This window comes from Capricornis sumatraensis, chromosome 1, assembly GCF_032405125.1.
Source record: "Capricornis sumatraensis isolate serow.1 chromosome 1, serow.2, whole genome shotgun sequence".
Lineage (NCBI taxonomy): Eukaryota > Metazoa > Chordata > Mammalia > Artiodactyla > Bovidae > Capricornis > Capricornis sumatraensis.
The window spans coordinates 170,540,937-170,568,423 of NC_091069.1; the positions used below are offsets into that span (position 1 = coordinate 170,540,937).

Below are 27,487 nucleotides of genomic sequence, written 5' to 3' on the forward strand. Positions count from 1 at the left end.
AGGAAGGATGGAGCCAGATACCATGGGGGCCTAACGCCCAGGTACCCCCTCCATGCACAGTGAGACCCATTGCTCTTCCGGCACCTTGCTGACCTCCCGTACTGATATCTCTGACACTTTGTCTCCTGGCTCACCCTCACCTCCTGTTTGGCTTGCCGACTTGGCCTCCTCTCTAGCCCCCACCCTGCCCTTGTGGCCTGGCTCCTTGGCAGGACTCCTGGCTGACCAGACATTTGCGTGACTGTCTGTTCTTTTGGCTGGGCTCCCTAATCCCTGTGAGCTCTCTTCCTGGCTTCAGAGCCTCAACTTTGCTTCTGGAAACATCCAAACAGTAGCTCTCAGCTCCCTGGTGAGATGCTCCTGACAGAGGCCCAACTTTCGTATAATTATGGAGCTCTGGCCTTGGGGTTGTATGATCTTGTGAAGTCACTGTTCCTGGGCCCCACGGGCCAGCCATTTGCAGGTAAGGTGACCATATAATTTATCATCCATATTGGGGCATCTTAAGAGTGAAAGGAGGCATCTTTACTAATTCTGCCTGCACAGCAGGATAAACAAGGGTCCTTCCTGGCCAATGGGGATATATTCTGGGTTGTAGTGAGCCTGACTCCACGCTTAAAACAATAATACACATTTGTTGCAGATGGACTCAGTGCCAAACACTGCACTAGGCATTTTACTTGCCTGCCTATTCATTAATTCTCCTAATAATCCTGTGTGTAATGTAATGTTAACCCCCCCTGCAGAGGAGGAAACTGAAGCTCAAAAAGTTACATAATTTGTTTGAGGTGACATCTAACAAGTGGCAGGCCCAAGCCTGACTCCAGAGTTTTTGTTTTGAATCTTCCATTTGAGTCCTGACTAGTGTAATAATGGAATCAATAAAAATGAAACTTGGTTGGAGAGATGATAGTCAGCCCTCAAATTAAAAATGACTTGTGCTCTAGAGGAACACTTGTACTTTGAATGCTTGGAATTTGAAATGCATTTTCCCATGAGAGAGGGGGAAAAAAGGTCTAAAATGGTGGTTAGGCTCCAAGACCAATCAACAAAAGTTATGCAGGCTTATAATTTCATTGTGGTTTACTCCTCCGTATAATACTGAACTGGAATAGGAAGCAGAAACCATAGGTTTCTATCATAGCTCCTTCACTTCTTGGCTATGTGATTTGGGATAAGTTAGTTAACCTCTCTGAACCTCAGTTTTATCGTCAACATTGAAAAAATGTCTAGAAAGTGTTCTAGGAGCTAGAAAAATGTGTACCTCCTAAAAAGTGCAAGAATTACAAGAGGCAGTGTACATGAAAGTCCTTTAAAAATAGCACTTATAGCACAGTAAGAACCGACCACCGTTCATGACATTGACAGGAGGCAAGTCAGCATTCCAAAAACGCTGGCTAACCCTGACCCTCAAAGTGGAGACAAAATGTCTTTTGAGCTGCTGGAGTAACGGGTAGGTCTGGGAGCCTCTGGGGAAATGTGTCGTTCTGAGCTGGAACTGGTGGCACTGTGAGTAGGCGGATGAGGAATACCAGAGAAGAGTGTGGAGGGGGAGAACACACAGGCTCCCACAGACTTGGGGCACAGTCAGGAGAGGGGCCATATGTGGTAGCCATGCTGCCACGGGGCTCTGGACTCAGAGGACCAGGGGCACTGGGCCATGGCTGGTGTCGAGGGTGGGATAATCACGGGATCAGTGTCTCCAAAGCCGTGGGAACAGGGATCTCTTACTGTTTTGGAGTTTGGAAAGAGCGGCAGACATTTATGGACTGTTCATCAGAACAGGGTGCTCTGTGCTGATCAACTGCACAGCAAATCTGAATCCTGGGGTTGAGTTTAAAAACAGTGATTTCTGAACAAAAAGTCTATGGAAAACTCATTTGACTATATAAAGTTTTATTTCATTTTTAACAGGCTGTTTTCAGGCACTACTCAGTTGTAGCATGTATTAGTACTTCATTCCTTTTTATGTCGTGTAATATTCCTTTGTATGGACATGCCACCATTTATTTATCTATCCATCAGTTAATGGACATTTGGATTGTTTCCAGTTTTTCAGCTATTGTGAATAATGCTGCTGTGAACATTCATGTATGAGGTTTTGAGCAGATGTACGTTTTTATTTCTTGGGTATATATATATATCTTGGAGTGGAATTGCTGAATCATGCTGTGATTCTATGTTTAACATTTTGAGGGACCGTGACTTTTAATAATACATATGCAAGAACATTTAGTACATTAGTACATTTTTAATACTTATCCTTTAGTAAATATTGCATTCTACATGAACGTTGACTTGGAGACCACCAACTTTTACAGCCATCCCCTAACACAGGAGGATTCAACTACAGCTGCTCATTTTAACAGTTTATATTGGTTTGAATAGTTTGAGCTTGTTTCAGGTGCAATTTATGTCTTCAGCCCCAGTGGTTTTACACATCCCTGCATTTAAACAGCAGATGTCATATAAACAACAACAGCACAGTGATTACAAATAGGGGGAAACCAAACTTAATTCATTCATTACATGAGCACTTAAGGTTTATGCTGCTGCTGCTGCTGCTAAGTCACTTCAGTCGTGTCCAACTCTGTGCAACCCCATAGATGGCAGCCCACTAGGCTTCCCCGTCCCTGGGATTCTCCAGGCAAGAACACTGGAGTGGGTTGCCATGTCCTTCTCCAATGCATGAAAGTGAAAAGTGAAAGTTAAGTCTCTCTGTCGTGTCCAACCCTCAGCGACCCCATGGACTGCAGCCCACCAGCCTCCTCCATCCATGGGATTTTCCAGGCAAGAGTACTGGAGTGAGGTGCCATTGCCTTCTCTGCTTAAAGTTGATACTTGTGGTCAAAATTTAAAATGTAGAGTGTATTTTTGTTTAATATTTATATTAAACAATATATTATATGGCAAGGTATAATATTATTTTTCATAAGTTCAAATTGTAGTTCATATGTGAAATAGTTTACTGAGCATGAATATTTTTAAAATAGAATTCTATTTTCCTTTGCAGGTAAATTGATGTGAAATTAAAGAACAAAATACAAAAATAACAATTATTACTGTATTACTATTATATGTTTATCACTGAAAGTAATTCCATTACATAAAAGAAGATGGTATTAAAAAGGACGTGCTCTGGATGTCAGATATGCTGGTGTGCCGCTGTATATGAGCATGTGCAAGATGACTGAGTTATTTAGGGAATGTTTCTGGCATGGAGTGAGCTTGACTTGGTAGAAGCAAATGGAAACAGATTAGCTTGGCAGTGTGAAAGGAGTTCCTGACTAAGTTCTAGGAATAGAGAAAAGTCCAGAGTCATGAGTTACTGGGTATATCAAGAATGAATGAGAAATGGAAGTTTCGGGAGTCTGCAGAGAGGGTAAACTTGAGTAGAGAGCCATTTGAGACCCCCAGACAAGAACTTTGTGGAGGAGGGTTCCAGGGCCATCATTTCAGCAGCAATAGGCAGGATGAATGGGGGAGCAATCGAGGAGCACAATCCGAAGGCAAGTTATAAGGTTAGTCAAATAATTCAGACATGAACTAATGACATTCTCCTGTGGGTGGCAGTGATAGGAATAGAGAAAGAAACAAAACAAAACAAAAAGGTTCTTGTAGCCTCACCACAGGAAATGATGTCAGTTTCCCCCTAAAGTGACCTATATGTTTAATGCAATTCCTATCAAAATCCCAGCAAGGTGTTTAGACACATTTATTCTAAAATATATATGGAAAGACACAGGTCCTAAAATAGAACAATCTTGAGAAAAAGGAGAAAATGGGAAGAATCACTCTACCCAATATTAAGGCCTAGTACATAGCTACAGTAGAAAGAGAGTGTGGTACTGGCAAAGGGATAGACACACAGACCAATGGGACAGAACAGAGACCCAGTAATAGCCCCACATGAGTGCACCCAACTTGTTTTTGACAAAGATACAAAGGCAATACAGTGGAGGAGGGATGACCTTTTCAAAAAAATAGCACTGGAGCAATTGGATATTCACAGTTGGAAAAATAAACCTCTACCTAAAACTTACACAAAAGTTACCTCAAAGTCAGGACTTCCCTGGTGGTCCAGTGGTTAAGACTCTTCTAATGTAGGGGGCCTAGGTGCAGTCACTGGTTGGAGAGCTAAGGTCCCACATGCTGTGCTGAGTGGCAAAAAAATAAAAGTTAACTCAGAATGGATCATGAGCTTACATGTCAAATGCAAAACTATAAAACTTTTAGAAAAACAATTAAAATCTCTAGGATCTGGGACTAGGTAAAGAGTTCCTAGACTTTACACCAAAAGCATGATCCATAAAAGAAAAAATATTGATAAACTGGAGCTCACCAAAATTAAGAACTTTCGAACTTCATCGGCAGCCCAGTGGTTAAGACTCCGTGCTGCCATTGCAGGGGCACAGGTTCTCTCTCTGGTTGGGGATCTCTGATCTCACATACTGTGCCACATGGCCAAAAAAAAAAAAAAAAAGTTTCTAAACTTTTGCTTTGCAAAAGATCCTGGTTAATAGAAAAGAGACAAGCTATGGAAGGGGAAAAGATATTTCCAAACATATCTGACTAAGGACTAGTATATAGAATATAAAGAATTCTCAAAACTTGGCAATAAAAAAAAAGAAAACCTAAAACAATCCAATTAGAAAATAGACCAAAGATATGAGCAGATATTTCATTGAAAAGGATATACAGATGGATAAATACATGAAAAGTATTTACCAACATTAGCCACTTGGGACAGAGAAGGCAATGGCAACCCACTCCAGTACTCTTGCCTGGCAAATCTCATGGATGGAGGAGCCTGGTAGGCTGTAGTCCATGGGGTCGCTAGGAGTCAGACATGATTGAACGACTTCACTTTCACTTTTCATTTTCATGCACTGGAGAAGGAAACGGCAATCCACTCCAGTACTCTTGCCTAGAAGATCCCAGGGACGGGGGAGCCTGGTGGGCTGCTCTCTATGGGGTCGCACAGAGTTGGACACGACTGAAGCGACTTAGCAGCAGCAGCAGCCAGTTGGGAAATGCAGCTTAAAAACCTCAATGAGATACTTGTCATGTAGTCACTTCCAGTTTTGCTGAGCCACACATTTATGGCAGTCACTGAGGGTCTGATGTGCAGAAATTAGTAATTTAGCCAGCAGAAGAGCATAGTTCATCCCAGTGGCCATCCCTTAAGGTGACTTGTTCTCTTCTGATTTTATCATGTAAATTCGGTACTCTAGTTGTATCCCCAAATTTGAAACTCCACAAAGGTCTCCAGATCCAGCTCTTCCAAATTCAGTCTATACTTCCAGTAGAACTTAGTGACTAGTTAGATATAGGAGCAGCTCAAATCAGCACCATTTGATCCCATTAGCCATGGAAATAGTAGCAGCTTGGTGAGGTGAATGGAGTCTGGGCCACTTACCAACTGCATGATGTGGCAAGGGACCTCTTTTTTTGAAACTCAGTTTCCTCCCCTGGAAATGAGAATGATGATATGAGGGTGTTGCGAGGATCAGATCAAAACCCACAGACATGAGGCATCCAGCCTCGTTCTCACAGTGTGAATGTGAGTATCATTTTCACACATTGGTCAAGGCTGCAGCCTCCAGGAGAAATGTAAGTGACTCTTTCTGGAGCAGTTTATTGCTACTGACCATGTGGCCAAGAGTAGGAGACAATCCTATTTTTATTATTCTGCCTAGCTCTTCTGTTAAGTAAGCTAATGCTTGTCCAAACCCATATCTGGATTGAAAAACCCATCGTTGATGTTATGTGAGAACCATAAATCCATGCCCAAGACATTCCTGGCACCTCTCAAGAGTCTCCCAGCTGTCCTCTCACTTTCCGACACAAGACACAGAAGCTCTGGGCTCTCCCAAAATGTTGCTCTAAACCGTATCAGACTGCATATCACAGCTCGTACCCAACCTCATCCCCACCACTTTTTTCTTAAGGTGATCACTGCTTTACTTTGTTAATATTTATTGTCACATTCCTCAAAGTCAAGTCCATCTGTGTTTCACAACCTGATGTCCTGTGATTCAGAGAGTGTATGTGTATTTGCGTGTAACAGAATGTGTGCTGTGACTGCATGTGCTTTGAGAAAGCAGTTCTATCCTAGGCCAGCAGCTTCAAGGGTTTTTTTCTGTTCAATAAGCTCTGCATCTTCATCCAGCTGTAGCAGTGCTCTGCTAGAAACAGACTGAGGTCATTCATGTGTAAATGGAAACACACCAAGAAAAAAATTAATACCAAATGTACATCCAGATCAAAAGAAAAATAAATTTCTCAGTAGAATACTCAGAGTTATGCAGAGAGTTGGTTACTGCTGGTTTACATAAAATTGAAGGTCAGAGCGTGTTTCAGTAAAGTTCTTAAAAAGGCAGTGACCAGCCAGAGGCTATGATTTGAGAATCCCACAAGGATGATTCCTCAAAAAGCCAGCTGACTCCTGAATTACACAGGGATATGTTTCCCCAAAACACTGTAATGAATGCAGACTATAACTAGGAGCATCAAGGTCTGTGGGACTCAGGACCTATCACCAAAACGTTTTCATTTAAAAACAAGTACTCCAAATATTGTAATGCAATTAGTAGCCATGAAATATTTGATCACGAATTACACTTTGATGAATTTTTTAAATCAAAAATATATAGACACATCATGGCAAATCATTCTTTTGATGATCATTGCCTGGTGAAGTTTACAGAAGTGTGTGTGTCTCTTTGGGTCTAGATACGTTCGTTTACACATTCAATCATTGATGCTTTTGAACTGTGGTGTTGGAGAAGACTCTTGAGAGTCCCTTGGACTGCAAGGAGATCCAACCAGTCCAGGAAATAGTAACTGAGTACCTAGTAGGTGCCAAGGTGTATTCTGAAAAAAGAGCAAAGTGGGAAGCTAATTATGAGGGGGATTCAGAGTCAGAGAGATTCAGCTTCAGTACCACGACTTGCTAACCAAATGATGTTCAGCAAGGCAGTAAATTTCTCTCAGATCCTCATTTCTCACTGTAAAATGAGGATAGTTATACTTGCCTTGCAGGGTTGTATGGACTGGATGAAGTAATACATACCAGATACTTAGCCCAGTACCTGGCACACAGTAAATGTTCTAAGAAAAAAGTAGGTGGGACTCCCAAAATTTACACTCCCTTAAGTCAGAGGATAATACCCTGGTATCTTGCTCCTTCCTTTTCTAAAAGAGTGCTCAAAAATATTCTTACCCATCCACATACTCATACAATCAAAAATATACTTGGTAGCCAAGGGAAGGGCCACCAGGAGGTGGGAACATGCAGAGGCAGGCTTTGAAGACAAAGAAACCTATGGGAAGAGAAACCCTGATCACAATGTCAAGACTGGCTTCATCCTTGTTCTCTCTCTTTTCCCCACCAGAGACCAGGTGGGGAAAGAGCTCACCTTATCTCTACAGGGAGGGGAGCCCACCAACACTGCTGGACATTCAGATGCCTCTGACCCAATGAGGATTCTGGCCCCCTGACATATCCCTACCACTTTCTCAGTTCCTCTTGTTGGAGGGAGCTAAATTGTGAGAGGTTTCCCATGGATAGGCCTCAGTTCTGTTCAGTTCAGTCACTCAGTTGTGTCCAACTCTTTGCGACCCCATGGACTGCAGCATGCCAGACCCCCCTGCCCATTACCAACTCCGGGAATTTACTCAGATTCATGTCCATTGAGTTGGTGATGCCATCCAACCATCTCATCCTCTGTCATCCCCCTTTCCTCTTACCTTCAGTCTTTCCCAGCATCAGGGTCTTTTCCAATGAATCAGTTCTTTGCATCAGATGGCCAAAGTATTGGAGTTTCACCTTTAGTATCAGTCCTTCCAATGAATATTCAAGACTGATTTCCTTTAGGATGGACTGGTTTGATCTCCTTGCATGTCAAGGGACTCTCAAGAGTCTTCTCTAACACCACAGTTCAAAAGCATCATTCTTCTGCACTCAGCTTTCTTTATAGTCCAATTCTCACATCCATACATGACCACTGGAAAAACCATAGCTTTGACTAGATGGACCTTTGTTGGCAAAGTGACGTCTATGCTTTTGAATATGCTGTCTAGGTTGGTCATAGCTTTTCTTCCCAGGAGCAAGTGTCTTTTAATTTCATGGCTGCAGTCACCATCTGCAGTGATTTGGGAGCCCCCCCAAAATAAAGTCTGTCACTATTTCCACTGTTTCCCCATCTATTTGTCATGAAGTGATGGGACCAGATACCATGATCTTAGTTTTCTGAATGTTGAGTTTTAAGCCAACTTTTTCACTCTCCTCTTTCACTTTCATCAGCAGGCTCTTTAGTTCTTCTTCACTTTCTGCCATAAGCGTGGTGTCATCTGCATATCTGAGGTTACTGGTATTTCTCCTGGCAATCTTGATTCCAGCTTGTGCTTCATCCAGCCCAGCGTTTCTCATGATGTACTCTGCAGGTTGGTCAGTAGGAGTCAGGGAAGATTTATGGATGTGACTCTGTGAGTATGAGGCTTAAAGAGAACACTGTTGGAGGGGAAGGGACAGCAAGCAGGAGGAGATGGACTCAGACATAAGGTCACCATGCTTAGCAAATAAAATAAGACCCTCAACTGAATTTGAGTTTCAGGTGAATTCCAAATCATGTTTTCATATATGTTCCATGCATTATTGGGAACATACTTACACTAAAAATTATTCATTGCTTATCTGAAATTCAAAGTTAAGTGGTGCTGTGTATTTTCTCCAGCAGCCCTACTCAGAAATGGAATTAGAATATCCTTCTAATATTCTCCGTGATTCAGTCTTATGCAAAGTAGGAAGCAACGTTTTGGGGCAGGTCACCAATCAGCTGTTTTACAAGTGCACCCTGGTGTGGCTAAAGCCTGTGAGCCTTCGGGCAGACGTCGAGTCCAAATCACCACTGTGCTGGGTGCTAGGGATCCAGAGAGGAGGAAAACAGCCCTGGATGTAAGGATCCACTCATGGTGGAGGAAGGACCAAGTCCAATGGCACGACAGTCACTATGCGAATAACAATGGTGATTATTAATATGTACTGGAAGTTTATTGAGATACTGTTACAAGTACTTTTCAGATGAGTGTGTTTAAATCCCACTCTATGAGATAGGCTTTATTATTAACTCCAGTTTCCCTATAAGGAAACTGAACCTTCCATATAGTTCAGGAAACTGAACTAACCATATAGTTCTTGACCCAAATTGGGAAACATTTTAAAGTGAAAGGGATTACAGTCAGTAATTACACAGAAAGGCAGGCAGGACCTGGAAGCCAGCAGTCACACCAGGACTGTGGCATCCACCTCCAGGAGACATGCCCATCTCACTGGCCAGAAGTGTCAGAGGGAGGATTTGAATCCAGGCCTAAAATCTCCAGACACTGTGCTCTTAATCAGGCATGGTACAGGAGGAGATTCATTTAGATGAACTGCCCTCCCCACTCCATAGACTCTAAGGGCTCCCCTGGTGACTAACTTCCGTGGTAAAGAATCCACCTGCTATGCAGGAGAACCATCCCTGGGTTGGGAAGATCCCCTGGACGAGGGCATGGCACCCCACTCCAGTATTCTTGCCTGGAGAATCCCATGAACAGAGGGCTGGCGGGCTATGGTCCAGGGGGTCACGCAGAGTCAGACACAACTGAAGCGACAAGAGCTGGACTCTGAGCTCCCTGAAGAGGGGGCCTGTTGTTTCCATGCCATCTTGGCAACTAGTGTGCAGCCCCCAAGCACAGAGTGGGTGCCAAAACATACCTGATGGACAGACGAGTCTGCGAAGGGGATGGTGCGTGAGCACAGCTTGAACAGTGTAGACGACTAAGGCAGGGACTTTTTTCTCCTCCCTGATGCGTCTCTCTTCCCAGATACTTGAGAGAAGGTAAGCGAGAGAGGACCACTGAGTGAGTGATAGTCGTCAGTCGGGTCCAACTCTTTGCGACCCCATGGACTGTAGCCCACCAGGCTCCTTTGTCCATGAGATTCTCCAGGCAAGAATACTGGTGTGGGTTGCCATTTCCTTCTCCAAAGCAGGGACCTTCTTCTCTTCCCTGATGTCCCTCTCTTCTCGGATGCTTGAGAGACGGTAAGCAAGAGAGGACCACTGGGTGAGCTAATAAGCAAGTGGGTCCAAACCAAGACAGCGGGACGTACGTCGTGAAGTCTGCACTCGAGACTGAGTCATGAAGGGTCCATCAGCCCTCGCCCACCTCCTTTGTGTGGACACCCAGGCACCCGCTGCCTGCCCCCTCAATCCCTCTCAGATCCCCTGGATGGAAAGTCAGTCACATGGCTTGCGTCCTGGGCAGTCAGCTACCTCCGCTGGGTCCTGGGGCACCAGAACTATTCCATCCTCCGTACAGAGTTGATCCTCCTGGCAGGTCCCCCATCTCCTCTACTGGCTCAGGCCTGCTTTCCTCTGTGTCCCCTGGCCTCTCCTGCCACTCTGTTCTGAGAGCACTCTCAAAGGGTGCTTGCTATTCTGTCTTTCAGTCTTCAGGTGATTTAAGCCATTGCAAGTCCGCACCCTCTTTAAACAGGAATTGTGGAGTCTTTAAAACAATAAGCAAACCCCTCCTCCTTGCTCAGGATTAGCTAGTCACTTTTTAAGCAGAGAAAGCAAATTTATAGAAGGAAGAGTCAGCCTCTGGCAGCTGACTCACTTTCCTCTCTCTGCAGAAAGATGTCATTAAACCCAGCTGACTCCTGCCTGACAGCTGTAGAATGAACAAGAAAGGGCTCTTCCTGACTTTTTTGTTCTACCCACAATTTAACCGCATGTAATTGAACTAACTAGACTGTAAGCTGAGGTCCTGGGCAGGGTCTTATAAGTGCAGGATACTTCTTTGAATCCACAGAATCTGGCACAAGATTTTACATGTGAAGATCCAATAAACAAACTTAATTTGATTTGACTGCTAAGGGTGTGCCTCAACTTAAATATCCTAAATTACTTCTGACACCAAAATGTTAGTCAGTTTGGGCCAGAGAGAGGCCTACCAGGCATTTAAACTCTAATCTAGCAAATCGGAAAGAAAGGAAGTCCTAATCACTTTTCAACACTCCGATACCCTTTTCTGAGTCTCCCTCTAATGCTAGGGCTTTACCGCTGTCAGCCAAGTGACCTTGGATAAATCTCCAAATACCTGGAGCCTCAGTTTCCTGACACTGAGTCAAGCGGGTGATCTTAAGGTCCCTTCCACTTCTGACATTCCAAAATTCTAAAGATTCTAGTTGACCAAGCATGGAAAAAAGGAATGAGGTATGGAGCAGACGCTTGCAGATGAGGATGGGGCGGTTGCAAAGGAGAAAATAAATATGGAGTTGGGAAGGAAAAGAGCCCTGAAGACCAGTCTGTGCTTTGCATCTAATCTGGTCCTTGCTCGGACAGTGTCGTCTCATCATGTCCTACATAAGATCCAGGTGACAGTCATGTACCTGGCCAAGCCTTTCTTTTCATCACCCATCCATGTGTGAGGTTTGCCTTGTTCCACGTGCTGCTTGAGGACTAGACTGTATGCCAAGATCATGGGCGATACAAGTTGAGCAAGGTAGGCGTAGCTCCTTATAGAGTTTATGGAATAGAAAAAAAAAGATATTTAAAAAACACCAAAACAAAACCCACTCAGTCAAGTATGAATTTTGCACAGGTTGCTCTAAGACCACTCACTCCTTTTGGAGATCAGGGATGGCTTACCACAAGAGGTGATCTGGAGGTGAGTTACCCTGTGCCTGGACTCTCTCCCAGAAGATTTCTCTGCTTCTAGGTTCTCCTCACTGTGATTGATACTGACAGATTTTTTTTTTTTTTAATATTGGAGCATAATTGATTAACAAATCTTTCACAACACCAGTTTCTTGTCATTTTTCTCTTCGTGGAAGCTTTACAGTGGCCTCCTTGTATGCAAGCTTGGGCAGAGACTCAGTCTCCATTTGGAGCCTCTTTAGGCTGTTACTTCCAGTATAGGCTGTTGCCCTCTGCCAGAGAACCTCGGGGCTTCCCTGAGCCCTTCTGTTTACCCAGGGAAATGGACCAGAATCTGAGCCTTACCATTTAAAAGTTGTCATCCTTGGGCTACCCTTGGATCAGAGCTGACTGCTGACATTTTCTATAGCAAAAAGAAAGCAGCAGAAAATTCCTTTTTTTTTTTTGGCCTTGCCATGAGGCATTGTAGGATCATATTTCCCTAACCAGGGATCAGATTGAACCTGTGCCTCCTACCATAGAAGCACTGAGTCTTAATCACTGGATTGTCAGAGAAATCCCAGAAAATTCCAGTTTTGGAGCTGCTAAGGAAAAAGTGAAGAGAACAAACGTTAGAAATTTAAACCATAGAGAAGTATTAATATTTGATTTCCAGCTTCTCTAACTCTAGAAATAAGTCTGCATGGTAAACTAGTATTTTCTTTACTAATTGCCTACATTCTTTAGGTATTATTTCTGACAGCCTCCTCCTCTAAGAAGGTGCCCAGAACTTTGACAGTAATCCTTCATGCCATCTTTATCATTGAGCCTTAGTCTTAAACATATCTGGTGAGGATCACTTCTAAAGACAGAGCTGAGAGAAAGGGTCTAAGAGTGGTGAGTAAGGAAAGGAGTGATCAGGCTCAGAGAATTATAGTATCTGGCCTCTGCATGAAGCTGGTTCTGTGCAGGAGACACTCAGAGCATACTAAGTAATTCATGAGCTGCAAAACCAGGATAAAACCTTCGATATCATCTTCCCTTGACCTTTTAACAAACTGCAGATCTCTGTTAATTTTGCCTGATTTTGTGTAAGGAATAATGCTCTCCCTGCAAAGATAAAGGTGCAGTCTCTGGAGAGCATATCTTTTTGTTGTAATGTGTCAGAGATTCAGAGAGAAAAGTGGGGAAGGGAGGGATGCTAGTCTCCAAAATGCTCTACATCATATCCCTCAACTGCGTTTCCCAAGGCCAAAACACAGAAGCTCAAAGAAATTAGACGATCTTCATTTGCCTCATAAAATGGTGCCCAGAGTTCTAGACAATACAGCAGAGCACTGTGTCCTGTTTTTTGGTGATTTTCTCTCTCAGGCTATGGGGAAGGCTCTAGAGAAGTAATCTGAAGAACCATGAAGCACCGGGCTGAGGGGTGTATCTCAGTCAGAAGAAGGAGAGGGCAGCATGAGGGATGGCCTTCAGGACCGACGGGGAGCGTGCTGTGACTAGAGAGGTTAGCACAGAGGAAAAGATCACAAAGAACTGAGCATGCCCCCACTGTGGTTCTTGGTCTTCCCTAGGGACAAACACAATCAGATCTGTGTCTTTGAAAGTTCATCGTGGCAGCCTGCAGGGAGATGGATTGAGGAGTCTCCTAGCCCTTAAGGGCTTCCCTGGTGGCTTAGATGGTAAAGAATCTGCCTGCAATCTGGGAGACCCAGGTTCAACCCCTGGGTGGGAAGGATCCCCTGGAGAAGGGAAGGGCAACCCACTCCAGTATTCTTGCCTACAGAATTCCGTGGACAGAGGAACTGAAGGCTGCAAGTCCATGGGGTTGCAAAGATTCAGACACAACTGAACAACTTTCACTTTCTTTCTTTCCTTCTAGCCCTTAAAGTCCCAACAGTGTCACTGCTCTGACACCTCCCCAACCTTTATTATGTTCAGTTGCTGCATGAGCTCCTGCCATATTTTTTAAATTTTATTTATTTACTTGGCTGCACTGGGTCTTAGTAGTAGCATGTGGTATCTAGTTCCCTGAACAAGGATCGAACCTGGGCCCCCAGTACTGGGGCGTGCAGAGTCTTAGCCACTGGATCACCAGGGAGGCCTTCCTGCCATGTTTTTTAGCGGAGTTTTAAAGAGGATCTCTTTCAGAGTTTCTCCAAGAATAGTGCTGAGAATTTGCAGGGGCATCTCTGGGAATCTGCACTTTCCTTAAGCTCCTCAGAGCTTCTTTGGCAAACAAATGTATGAGAACCTCCGAGAGGCTGGTTTCTAGGCAGGCCTCCCTGCCTCTGTTTCAGCCTTTGGGAATGGGTGGCCCTGGGTCCAGCGTAAATTCTGTATATGTAGATGCATAGTCTTAAACCATGAACTCCAAAGAGGTCTCAAGTGCCAATAGCAAAGCATGAGATTTAGTGACTTTTTTTTTCTTTTGCTCATCTGTATTTAATTTCTTTTCTGCTTGTAGCCCTTATATAATAAGGGGGTGGGGGGGAAGCTAAATAAGTTTAATGAACATGCAGTATTTGCAAACACAAAACAAACCTACCACAGCCTTCTTCTCGTGGTAGAAATGAGTTGCCCCAGAAGGGTTACATAGGCAGGCAAATGCTGTTGTTTTCAGCAGGAAGGAGAGGCCTTGTAACAACAGGAAGCTCTGGGAGGCCAGGGTACCAGGGCTTCCAAGCAGAGCGGTTCTGGAAACAATGGCTGCCTGTGGCTCGGGAATACTGGCAGGAAATGAAAGGATGCTAGGAGAGGGTGTGCCCGGAGAAGCTGATAAGGGCTACCTGGCTGTTCTTCCCTTAGACACAGTGGGCCAGCGATGAAGTTGTTTTTTTCTAAATGGTCCCCATTTTTCATTAGCAAAGATGATTTTAGGAAAACCTAGAAATGAAAAGAACCCATGGTGCCAGAGACCTGGAAGCCATCAGGAAGCTGAGGCTCCCAGGAAACCCAGAAGGTACAACAAGCAAGAGAAGATATTTCTTGCTCTCAGGCCATGGTCCCATCAGTCGAGGGGGACCTTCAAATGAACTCAGCACCATTTAAAACCAAGTCCCTGGACGATTCCAGGCTCCATAATGATCAAAATAGCACTGGGGTTAATAGGAGTCCAGCCATAGCAAAGAGATACATGTAAACCTGCTGAGATTGAAGTTTATTTAATACAAATTTCTATTCTTATGGATGGGGCAAGTCGGGGAGTCAATGAACAATACAAATAAGAAACAGAAACAAAACTAACAAGAACTTGAGTGTTTTACCCTAGCAGTCCTAGATATAAACCAGAACCAGTAGGGTGAGGACCTGAATATCGAAGGTAGAGGTCAAATCTGGCTTCTTAATTTCTAGCCCAGCTTCTCCCCAGCTTCATCCAGGAAGTTCACAGGTCACAGGATGTTAGACCTGGAAGGACCATTAGAAATCGTCTAGATCCAGAACTTGAACCTGTGCAGATGAAAGCCCGAGGCTGGGAGTAGCTATATTTTTGCTCGAGTATATACAACTGGTCACGTTGCTTTAACTAATGTGTACTTAGCACCTAGTACCTGTGAGTCACCTGGGGGCAACTCAAAGAGGAACATAGTGGATACTCTCCTCAAAGGTCTGAAATCTAGTACCTGGAGGTCAGGACTAGAACCCAGGTTTCTTAATTCCTTGTCATAAGTCCTTCTCTCTCATCAGGTTACCTTCGGACATAAAAGTGAAAATGTTAGTCGCTCAGTCATGTCCGACTCTGCGACTCCATGGACTTTATGCCAGAGTCCTCTGTCTGTAGAATTCTCCAGGCAAGAATACTGGAGTGGGTAGCCTCTTCCTTCACCAGGGGATCTTTTCAACCCAGGGATCAAACCCAGGTCTCCGGCATTGCAGGGTGATCCTTCACCGTCTGAGCCACCAGGGAAAACCCAATCACCTCAATTTTCTGCAGCTTTCTGGTCTTCCTCATGCCTTCTCTGTGCCTGGGTTTCCCTGGTGTAGAGGTTAGGCTTATACAATGTACTGGAAAGTACATGAACTTGGAATCCAGACAGACTCATAATTGTACCCCAGCTTTGCCACTAACAGTTTGACCTTGGGCAAGCCATCCAACCACAACAAACCTTAGTTTTCTGTCTGTATGATAGGAATAGCAATGCCTACACCTCAGAGTTGTGAGAATTAAATGAACTGACAGAGTCCCCACAGAGCATTTTGTTAGTGCATCCCATGATCACCTACTAAGGCATGCAGGAAAAAAAAAAAAAGGTGGCCTAGAGACACTCAGATGAGAAAGAAAGCGTATATTGTCCTCATTCTTAAGATGACTGGTATTAGTGAGCACGCAGTTCAAGAAGCTGGTTTGTTTTCCCTATTTCTGTCTCATTAACTGACTCAGCTCCATCCTTCCCCCTTCTGGGACTCTCTCGGTAGCCAGACATGGCCATCCTTGTTATCCATCACTGTTGAAGAGCCTCCATCCGTGGCATCTCAAGGAGCAGGTGGGAAGAAAGAGAGGGTCTGCTTTAGTCCAGGAAATAAAATCTTGATCAGGTGAGCCAAGCTGACTATGGTCTGGATGCAGTTAAACTGATGAGTTTAATGATTCGTTGGCAATAATAAGGGAACTAATGCTCCCAGCTGGGCCTGGGAGTGTGCTGGGGCATGCCCGGAAGAACTTTCTGGCATCCGTGAGGAGCCTTATGGAGTTGAGTGATGTCTGCTCCACACTCCCCTGAGAGCAAAGTCAGACAGTAGGAAAGATGAGCCAAAAAAAAGTCTTCATAAATTATTGCAAAGCCTAGCAACCCCCATGTTCAGCAAGGGACAAGAGGGACATTCCCAGCAAAGGGACATTCCCTGCACAGTTCCTATGTACAAGGCAGGCAGGGCCTGCTCTGAGCCCGAGACCATGTGGGGCTCCTCCAGGTTTGTTCTCCATGTGGTCTCATCACATCTCACCCAGGTTCTCTAGTCAGCTCCACCCTTCCTTGTGGTCACAACCCTCCCCTCGCCGAAACCAAAACACACCCCAGAGGCCACTGTGACAGGCCCTGGTAGGCTGTTTCCAGTTGCTCATTAACTGATGGTGTGTTGCCCCAGGTGTTCGGCTGCCCTCAACCAGCCTTTTATCTTTGAGTCACAAAAGCATTGAGCTTTCTTAAAGGAATTTTCAGAAGCAACCAGAAAAGAGTAGGCCCTCTCACCTCCCCTTTCATCTTATGCAAAGTGTAAGAGGTCCTCTGCTGCTGCTGCTGCTAAGTCGCTTCAGTCGTGTCCGACTACACTGACCCAAAAGGGACTCCTATTTTCTCTTGTTGGAGTGATATGTTTGTGGCAAGTCTTTCCCTTCATAGGACTTTCCTGGTTGCTCAGCTGGTAAAGAATCCACCTGCAACGTGGGAGACCCCCGTGGTTCAGTACCTGGGTTGGGAAGATCCCCTGGAGAAGGGAAAGGCTACCCATTCCAGTATTCTGGCCTGGAGAATTCCATGGACTGTATGGTCCATGGGGCTGTGAAGAGTCAGACACGACCGAGCGACTTTCACTCTCCCGCTCCCGGACCCAACTTTCTCAACAGTCTGTTCCCTTGAAGGGAAGAATTCCAGGGTTACCTCTGAGTAGGCAACTGTCTAGATTGGACATTATTCTATAGGCAGTGGGGAGCCAGTGATGGTTTCAGAGTAGGGGGGCTTTATCACAGTGTTTTAGAAAGGTATTTCTGGCAGTGGAGCTCAAGACAGAACAGTCTTCCTTAGCTGTCAAAACTCCCCCAGTCTACCTGAATTTACCTTCCCCTCCACCGGACAGGTCTAGTCAGCATTCCTGGAATTCACCACATTATTTCTTGTTTTCCTACCTTGTTTATACCATTCTCTGCCCTAGCTCCCATCAGAAAGTGGGTAATGTTTACTAAGTGCTTATTGTATGCTGGCAGCTTGCCTAAGCTTTCTGCGTATATCGCAGTATATATTGCATCACATTGTATCTAATCACATCACAGCATCTCAAATCACCCTCTGGGAACCAATGTCAGAGTTCTTATTGCATAGCCTTGTAGGTCCTTCTTTATCCAGTGATCTCACAGCATCGTGAGGCGCCGGGGTGAGGTTCTGCCTCAGTCCTCTTTAATGAAGTTCCTCTGTCACTATCAGCCCTCTGTAATGCACACAATTTCTTGTTCTTGATCAACACCTAGAAACCCTGCCTGACTTCCCCCATCTTTGTGGAATCTTTTTAAAAGAAATGCTGTCACATTTTTGTGCCTCTCAAGGGCACTTAAGATATTTCGCTTGGTCTTTTCCTACTGGCTGAGTTGCTTAACGCCTCTGAACTTCAGTTTCCTTGTTTATTAATATAAAACAAGGACGTACCTTCCTCAGAAAGTGGTTGGGAGGATTGCACTGAGTATAAATAATGCATGAAAGTGGTGAGCCCAGGGGTCCACACATAGTAAGTGCACAGGAATTGTCTCGTCCCCTCTTGGTTTCTTGTGAGCAAAGATCTTATTCGCCTTTTTGTCCCTTAGGCTGGGTAGACTCTCAGTACATGTGCTTTTGATGGAAGAAGAATCACTGTCACTGGAAGCAGTGGGCATATCAATAGTAGAGACCAGAGGGCTCAGGTGGGATGAGTGAGGGCGTGGGCCAGAGGGAGGACCTGAACACTTCTGTGGGAAAGAACTGTCTTGACTTGGGAGCCGAGAGCCTGGAGGGGAGGAGAAGAGGGGCCTCTAGGATGCAGTCTGACGTCATCAGCCTCACCTGGCAGTGGAGCAGTGTTAGTCCTTGGCCCCACCAGGGCAGCAGGTTAGGCAAATACTTCTATTTAACCAGGAGTAATTACCTCCCAGGGTCATTGGGAAGGACTTCAACAAACATACAGAAATTGCCTCACTTACTTTAGAAAACCCTTTGGCTTCTTTACTAAAACTTATTTTTTTTAAAAAAAAACCATTCTTTAAAAAAATTATTTGTACCGCATCCTCACTACAGAAAATTCAGAAAAGCAAAATAAAGAATATAGAAAAGTAAAAACATGCTATTAACTTTTCAGCGTGTGTCTCTTTTACTGTTTAAGATACTGGGGAATGTTGTGTAAAAGGGACAGTGCAGTCACTCTTTGCTCTTTTTATTTGTGTACCTTTTTCATTTTTTATTCTTTTCCCCAGGTTTTATTGAGATATTATTGATATGTGTGTAACTGTGCTTAGTTGTGTCCGACTCTTTGCAACCCCATGGACTGTAGCCTGCCAGGCTCCTCTGTCCGTGGAGTTTTCCAGGCAAGGATACTGGAGCAGGTTGCCATTTCCTCCTCCAGAGGATCTTCCCAAACCAGGGACTGAACCCACATCTCCTACATTAGCAGGTCGATTCTTTACCAATAAGCCATCTGGGAAGCAAGTAATTGACATACTCCACTGTATTTCAGTTTAAGGTGTACAGCATAATGGTTTGACTTACATATATTGAGAAATGATTACCACAGTAAGTGTAGTTAGCATTCATCATCTTGTGTAGATATAATATAAAGAGAAAGAAAAGAAAAAATTTTTTCCTTATGATGAAAACACTTAGGATTTACTCTTAATTTTCATATATAATGTACAGCAATATTAACTCTAATTTTCATACTGTCCATTATAACTCTAGTACTTATGTATCTTGTGATTGGAAATTTGTACCTTTTGACCACCTTTCTCCAGTTCCTTCTCTCCACCTTCCCCATCCCTGCCTCTGGTAGCCACAAATCTGATCTCTTTTTCTATGAGTCTCTTTTTTTTCTTCTTAGAATCCACATATAAGTGAGATCATACAGTATTTGTCTTTCTCTGTCTGACTTATTTCACTTAGCATCGTGCCCTCAAGGTCCATCCATGTTGTCACAAATGGCAGAATTTCCTTGTTTTTATGGCTGAATATTATTCTGGTATATATGTGTGCCACAGCTTATTTATTGGATCATCTTGAGGGACGCATGTTGTTTCCATGTCTTGACTGTTGTTAGTAATGCTCTTGTGAACTGGGTGGTGCAGATATCTTTTCAAGTTAGTGGTTTTGTTTCCTTTGGATATATTTCCATAAGTGTAATTACTAGATCATATGGCGGTTTTGTTAATATTTTTAATTTTCTGAAGATCCATACTGTTTTTCATAGTGGGTATAGCAGGTTATAATCTCAATAACAGTGCACAGGCATTCCCTTTTCCCCACATCCTTGTCAGCATCTATCTCTTATCTTTTTGATGATGGTCATTCTAACATGAGGTGATATCTCATTATGGTTTTGATTAGCATTTTTCTAATGGCTAGTGATGTTGAGCATTTTTCATGTATCTGTTGGCCTTTTGTATATTTTCTTTGGAAAAGTGTCCATCCAGATCTTTTCCCCATTTGTTGACTGTGTTATTTAGTTTTTTACTATTGAGTTGTTTGAGTTCTTTTTATTTTTTGGATATTTACCTCTTATCAGATACATGGTTTACAAATATTTTTTCCCATTCCATAGGTCGTCTTTTCACTTTGTTGGTTGTTTCCTTTGCCGTGCAGAGCCTTTTCAGTTTGATGTCGTGCTGCCTGTTTATTTTTTATTTTGTTGCTTGTGCTTTAGATGTCATTGCCAAAAATGTCATTGCCAAGACCCATGTCACGGAGCTTTTTTCCGATGTCTTCTTCTAGGAGTTCCATGGTTTCATGTCTTTAGTCCATTTTAAGTTAATATTGGTAAGTGGTATAAGATACAGGTCTAGTTTGATTTTCAACATGCGAGTATCCAATTGTCCCAGACTGTCTTTTCTCCATTGAGTCTTCTTGGCTTCCTTGTCAAATACAATTGACCTAAAAGCCATCACCACCATAAGGCAGGGACTGCAGGGGTAGAATTTCAGACATTTTCTAGTCAAGGGCAAGGAATCAAACAGCTCTCCTTAAACGGTTAAATGGTGCCTCTATACCTGGCCACTAACTCATGGAACCTGTCCTCCTGACGAGGAGGGTTTGAATCAGATAGGTGTACTTGGCATCTGCTAGCTGTGTGATGTTGGGCAATTTACATAACCTCTCTGAGAATCATATTTCACATTTTCAAAATCAAGAATTTTACCTGTTTTGTGGATTGGCTATGATTATGGAGGCTACTAAAAGAGAAAAATAGCACCTTATGCAGGACTGTTATTTCATGATACATAAGAAGTGTTTTCTTCTTTGAAGGACCCAGATATCAATGGAGCACTGAAAACTTATCTGGAGAGTAATGACCAATCCCTTGTTTAGCAGCACACTTTAAGTGCTTGTGCTTTCAAGGCTATTTTATGAATAAGACAGTGCTATCTTCACTGTCCCTAGAGAGCTCACAGCTTAGTGATGGAGATGACATAATTTCAGGCAACACCCAGTACCTAGTGCTGGGTAAGAACAGATTTGCAGTATTTGTTGAATTGGGTTTTTATGGAAAAAATTGGGGAAAGGTAATATATTCTTATAGTTCAAAATTCAAAAGTATAAAAAGTATATAATGAAGAGTCTCCCTCTTACTGATAGCCCTGACTCCAGCTTCCCAGTTAATTTTCCTCCAGGCAACTAAAGTTATCAACTTTTTGTGTGTCCTTCCATAGATATTAATACATGTACAAAGGATTTTATAGCGGTTCTTTTATTCTCTCTTTTTAAAAAACAAATGTTAGTATACTGCTACACTGGTCTGTACCTCATTCTTTTTGCTTAACAATTTATCTTGGGAGAATGCTTCATGTATATCAGTATATACTTCATGTATATCAGTATATGAAGGTTTCCTCATTCTTTTGATGACTATATAGTATTCCATTATATGGCTATGCCATCATTTATATAAATAGCTTCCTATTGATGGAGTATCTCTTGCTATTACAAATATCGCTGCAGTGAATAACCTTGTACGTAGAGAAATGTTCTGGAATTGGAGTAATGAAAATGTTCTGAAATGTGATGGTTGCTTAACTCTGTCAATATACTGAAAACCACTTAATTGTGTGCTTGAAAAGGGTGAACTTTATGACACTTGATTTGTATCTCAATTTTGTGTACGGTTAAAAGAACAAAAAAAAAGAAACTACTCCAAGGAAGACAGGGCATACTTAAACATTTTTTCCCCTTGGAAAATTAGAAAGCAGTTAATTTGCTTTTTGTAGAAAACAGAAAACGTTATACTTTAAAAAATAAACACCACAAATTCTATAACTCTACATTAGGCCAGGAGGAAGGGAGTATAAAGAAGTTAAAACAGAAAGGAGGAATAAGAACTAAAGCCGGTGGGGGTTGAGGGGTGCAACTGAAGAAGGAGAATTGCAGGACAGAGGCCTCTTAACCAAGCCAAGACCCACAGAGGCTGCGAGGAACACAGCACTGGAGTTGGGAGTCTCACACCGGAGGAAGGAGGGAGCAGAAATACAGAGTGGGAGCTGGCAGAGGGAGAAGCAGGGGAGCTGCTCTGACAGCTCTTGGATTCCTGGGGGATGGAAAGCTAGGAAGTTCTCTGCTGACTCCCAAGAATAACAGAAAAGGGATTTAAATCTTTATTTCATCTCTTGAAAAACTGCCTCATTCAAGCACAGGAGAACTACTTGAAGCCCTCCCTCCGTCCCTCCCCTGTGCCCAGCAGAAGAGTCTCAAAGCTTTCTTCCCTGTTCAGCCGCTTGTCTCTCTTTGCCTTTCCTTTTGCAAGTATCAGTTCTTTATCCACCAGTGATCCTTGGTCTTTTCTACTACTTCAATCAAGATGATGAATGTATCCATCATGCCCCAAGTGTTCTCAGCCCCTCTGCAGTCCTGCCTCTTTCCTGCTTTCTCCCACTATAAATTGGTTTGCATTTTCTCCAGTTCTGTGTGGATGGAATCATATGGCTTCTGTCACCCATTTGCTGTATCATTCTTAGTTATTGTTGAGTAGTAGTCCATTGTGTGTTTGCCTCACTAGACTTTACCTTGAAGATTAGGGATGCAGCCCCCAGAGAGAAAATGATATCTGAGCAGCCCAAGACCTTAACAAAAGTCCAGAATGGGGAGGGGGGAGTGCCATGTTTCTCTGAAACACAAATGCAGTTTGCATTGTGAAAGAATGTGGCTGCCAAGACCACATAACTGACCAAATAAAACTGCTTTTTCCACTCTCCATCGCCAGATCTGGTTAGATCCTGGCCATGCAGGGAGCTGGGGTAGCTTAGCAGACATTACCTCTAGGGGGGATTCAAAGAAGTGATTTGACTGCTGGCCTTTTCTTCCCTAAACCCTTGAAGAGGTTCAGAATTGAGGAGACTACCCCCACATTTATTTACAAGTATACAATGTCTTTTAGTTGTACCAAGTTGGATCGTATGAAACAAAGGACTTTAAAACATTTGTAAACTGTAAAGCGTAAATCAAAGTGCTCTTTTTCATCACAGAAAACCACCTCAAGATTTATTTTGTACTCAAACTAAAATTTAACGTTTAAGGTCGCTGATCCAGAAAAAAACAGAACAAGAAAGGGGCTTAGAGAACCATCAGTGCACCAATTCGAAGAAGTTACAGCATTATATCATAATCAGCAACTGTGTGCCCCTCTGTAGGAGGACACTTGAAGTTCTTTGGGTCCATGGTAAATCCCACAGAACTAGCTCTGTGACTCCAGCCTCCAACAGCAACCTAAATAGACAATGGACACTTTCTTTCCATCTCTAACTACTCAGCTATTTTGTTTCAAGCTTTTATCCTGTCCAGAATCCTAGGTTGTCCCCAATTTTATTGGACCCCAGGAACAATAGTCTAAAGAATTCTGAGACTTTGAGACTAAACTCTTAATAAGCCCCTGAAATATCACCAGTCAGTTAGAGCATTGCTGCCCTGAGCATGGGCTACAGATTGGCTGTATCTGAATCACCTGGGAATTTGTCAGAAACGCAGATTCTTGACTCCCACCCTCCCATTGGAATCTGCATGTTCACAAGATCCCAGGGGGTTGTATCCATGTTAAAGTATGAGGATCACTGGTCTAGACCGTGATTTTTCAGCTTCAGCGTTGAGGCACTTGCGAGGCAGCTACTGCTGCTGGCCCTCTCCGGGACCACAGTCTGAGAAGTGCTCTGCTCTGGCTCTAGAGCTGGACGGTTACAGAGGTCAAGTGGCTCCTTTCCCATTCACTGTGAGTGATGGAGAATTCCTGCGTCTTCCAACTTGACCCGAGACGAGAATCCAGGAAGGCCAGCAACTCCTCAGGGACTGGGACCATGGTCTTTTCCCTTGGATTGTTTTAAAATTGCCTCCTGTTTAAACAGAGCTGTGGACAAGAGGTTCTAGGGCCTCTGTACCGAAGCCAGAGTAAATTTACGGCAGAGGCTCCATCCGGGAATGTGTTTTCCTCACCTTGAAAACAAACAGAGCCTGAGGGGCTGCAGTGGAGTGCCCTGGTGCTGGGAGGTGGCTCTTTGAGAAGGGGGTAAGACAGACTTGTGACCCTGCACTGCCCTTCTGTGGAGTGTTCTTTTTAAAGTCCCTTCGAGGCTGAGGATTTTGTCTTTGAGTCCTCCTTGGGACTGTCCCCAAGCTCTCAAGTCCACCGGTGCCCTGCAACAGCTGTATTCCTTGGTACGGACACACACTGAGAAACATCAAGGGCATGCATAGTGCAGAAATCTAACAAAATCTGTACCCTGTTGGGTGCCACTGCCTTTGTTTTATGAAGATATACCTCAGTGCATAGAAAAATGGCATCAGGTGAGCAAAATCACTTCAAATAGAAACACTGAACCATAGAGGGATGCAAAACCCATTCCACATAGTGGAGGTGAATATGAACTTGTAAGCCGTTGGTCAGCTATGCCCCACTGCCTACCAGATAGGAGGTAGCACAGTTTTCACCAAGACTGTATCTCACAAATGATAAGCTTACATCATACAGAAGCTTCAAACAGAAACAACTGTTATTGTAGAATGCATACTGTATTCCAGGGTCTGTGCTAAGTGTTAACAATTATTATTTCAGTCCTAGCTATGAGGTTAGTATCGCTGTTATCCTTATTTTACAGATGTGGAAATTAAGAAACAGAGATACTGCATATTTTGCCCAAGGTTACAAAAGGCACTTTGGAGTCCAAAGCTGGACTCTCCATCATGGCCACCCGTGGCAGGCTACAGAACAACAGCTTGGTGTGGTGGAGAGAGTCAACCTGTTGTGCACAATAGGGATCTGTTTTTAAACAAGACAAGTTTTTTAAGCATTGGAGCTCTGTTTGCCATTTACTTATTTATATATAAAATATATTTAGAGGCACAAGGGTAGGAGACAAAAATTTCACCAAGAACCTTTTTCATAAAATAAATGAAAGTAAAGCTCTTCTGCTTGAAGCCAGGCAGGGACTCTGGACCCCTGCCCACGCTCACAGCCCCTCATGTACCACACCCCACTCCCACCCTGTATTCATTCATGGGGGTAGGTAGTTCCACCTCTGTGGTCTCTGGCCTCAATAGTTCCAAGTGCAAGTTCACTCCCTGCCCTCTTTCCACCTGGGGTAAGTTGGTCATGAATGACCTGGAGGGGAAAGGCTCTGGAGATGCATGGTCTTTGAAAGGTGGGTGGGATATGGTAAGTACGATGAGTTTTACTTAGCACCTAAAATGATTAGTAGTTGAAATGGTGGGGGAGTTGTGTGGAAAGTGTTGTAATAGAGAATCCAGGAAGAATGTTGAGTCTGAATGCCTAGTATCTACTCATGTAAAGGTCCAGTCCAGCTTGGAATTGTTTGCAGGTGTGATCAAGTGCATTAAGCACTGATAGATTGGTATTAGTCTAATCTAAGAAGAAAAGTTATGAGCAACCTAGACAGCATATTCAAAAGCAGAGACATTACTTTGCCGACTAAGGTCCATCTAGTCAAGGCTATGGTTTTTCCTGTGGTCATGTATGGATGTGAAAGTTGGACTGTGAAGAAGGCTGAGTGCCAAAGAATTGATGCTTTTGAACTGTGGTGTTGGAGAAGACTCTTGAGAGTCCCTTGGACTGAAAGGAGATCCAACCAGTCCATTCTGAAGGAGAGCAACTCTGGGATTTCTTTGGAAGGAATGATGCTGAAGCTGAAGCTCCAGTACTTTGGCCACCTCATGTGAAGAGCTGATTCATTGGAAAAGACTCTGATGCTGGGAGGGATTAGGGGCAGGAGGAGAAGGGGACAACAGAGGATGAGATGGCTGGATGGCATCAGGGACTCGATGGATGTGAGTCTGAGTGAACTCTGGGAGATGGTGATGGACAGGGAGGCCTGGCGTGCTGCGATTCATGGGGTCGCAAAGAGTCAGACATGACTGAGCGACTGAACTGAACTGAACTGAAGATATTAATGGATTGTGTATGTTTTGGGGGAGTGAGCACAGCGCAGTAATGGAGTTTCCATCCTGCCTCTGTGCCGGAAGACTTCTGCACCCAGGGCTTTGTTAGTTCCGTACCATCCACAGCACGCTCACAGAGGGACCTCAGGTGGATCTGCCCAAGGACCAAAGTGGCAAGTCATGGAGTCTCCCCATGCCATCCAGAGGGCTTGTGGCTTCCATTCTGGGTCACTGAGCTGGCTGGGCTGATCAGGTCCAGCCCTGAGGTGAGAACAGCACAGCCACACTCTTCTACCCAGACATTGGACTTAAGGAACTCAAGAGGCCATGTTGGTCCCTTTTATGAGGTCCATTCAATCAATAACTCTTTGACCCATTTGGTGGTGGTGAAGTGAGGGGTGGTTCTCACCTTTTAAAAAAAAAACAGTTTAACTTTTAAATCACCTTTAACATTCTGGCAAATATTCTTCGAGTCTTTTTTCCCTTTGCTGTTTTCTAAACATAGCTGAATTCACAACATATATTTGATTTTGTGCCTTTTCTTTCACCTATCTATATCATAGGTAGACAGGTACATCATAAGCATCTTTCCATATGTTAATTACATTTTACAAGCAACAAGTGCTCTTAAGCGAGGTAAATAAATTTACCTGCCCCTTGGCTTCCTCATGTGTAGAATAGGCAATAGTTCTCTAATTTTATCACAGAGGTCACGTGGAAGACTTTTTAAAACACAGATTGCTGAGCACCACCTCTAGAATTTCCAATTCAGTGGGTCTGGAGTGGGGCCTGGGAATCTGCACTCCCAAGAAGTTCCGAGGAGAGGTTGGTGCTGTTGGTCAGGAGACCACACTGGGAGAATCAGTAAAATGACGAGACTGACTTGTGGGATTTCCAGGGTCACCGCTGGTTTCAAAAATCCAAGTGTTTGCATATTTTTCAAATTCTTTAAGACCTAACTCTTAAAACACACGCATTTTCCAACTTTAACAAAACCCTATGATTTTTTTTTTAAATACCAAAGAACATCATCTCCCATTTAAACGTAATTGTTTCCACTTGTAACTCATATGCGTTCCTTACTTCTCTTTAAAGTTACCTGGATTTTTAAAAGCCTATCTCTAAAAGACAGTCAGACTTAAACGTAATGCTTTTTTCTTTTCCTTTGCATAGTTCCATATGTATTGAAGAGCTGTGCAGAATTTATAGAGACTCACGGCATAGTGGATGGAATTTATCGGCTTTCAGGAGTCACCTCAAACATACAACGGCTAAGGTAAGCCCAAGAATCGCCCCCAAAGAATTCTCCCATGATCCTTCCTCTGTCCATACGTTCATCTGCAAGTGCTGGGAGTACTAAAAACTGAAGGGATTGAGGGAAGGATGTCAGGGCACAAGATCAAGTGCTAATGTTTTCAGATGCCTAACTGTTCTGAATCTCATCAGGAAGCTCAATCTGATGTAATTCCTTCCAACAGA

General features: G+C 43.6%; 1 protein-coding gene across 1 annotated transcript in view; it reads left to right on the forward strand.

The window, feature by feature from the left end:
* ARHGAP31 (Rho GTPase activating protein 31) overlaps positions 1–27,487 on the forward strand; it is a 121,573-nt gene that overhangs the window by 42,845 nt on the left and 51,241 nt on the right. The window contains exon 2 of the mRNA XM_068971776.1: positions 27,182–27,284. Within this exon, the coding sequence (XP_068827877.1) occupies positions 27,182–27,284 (103 nt within the window). The remainder of the gene's footprint in view (positions 1–27,181; positions 27,285–27,487) is intronic.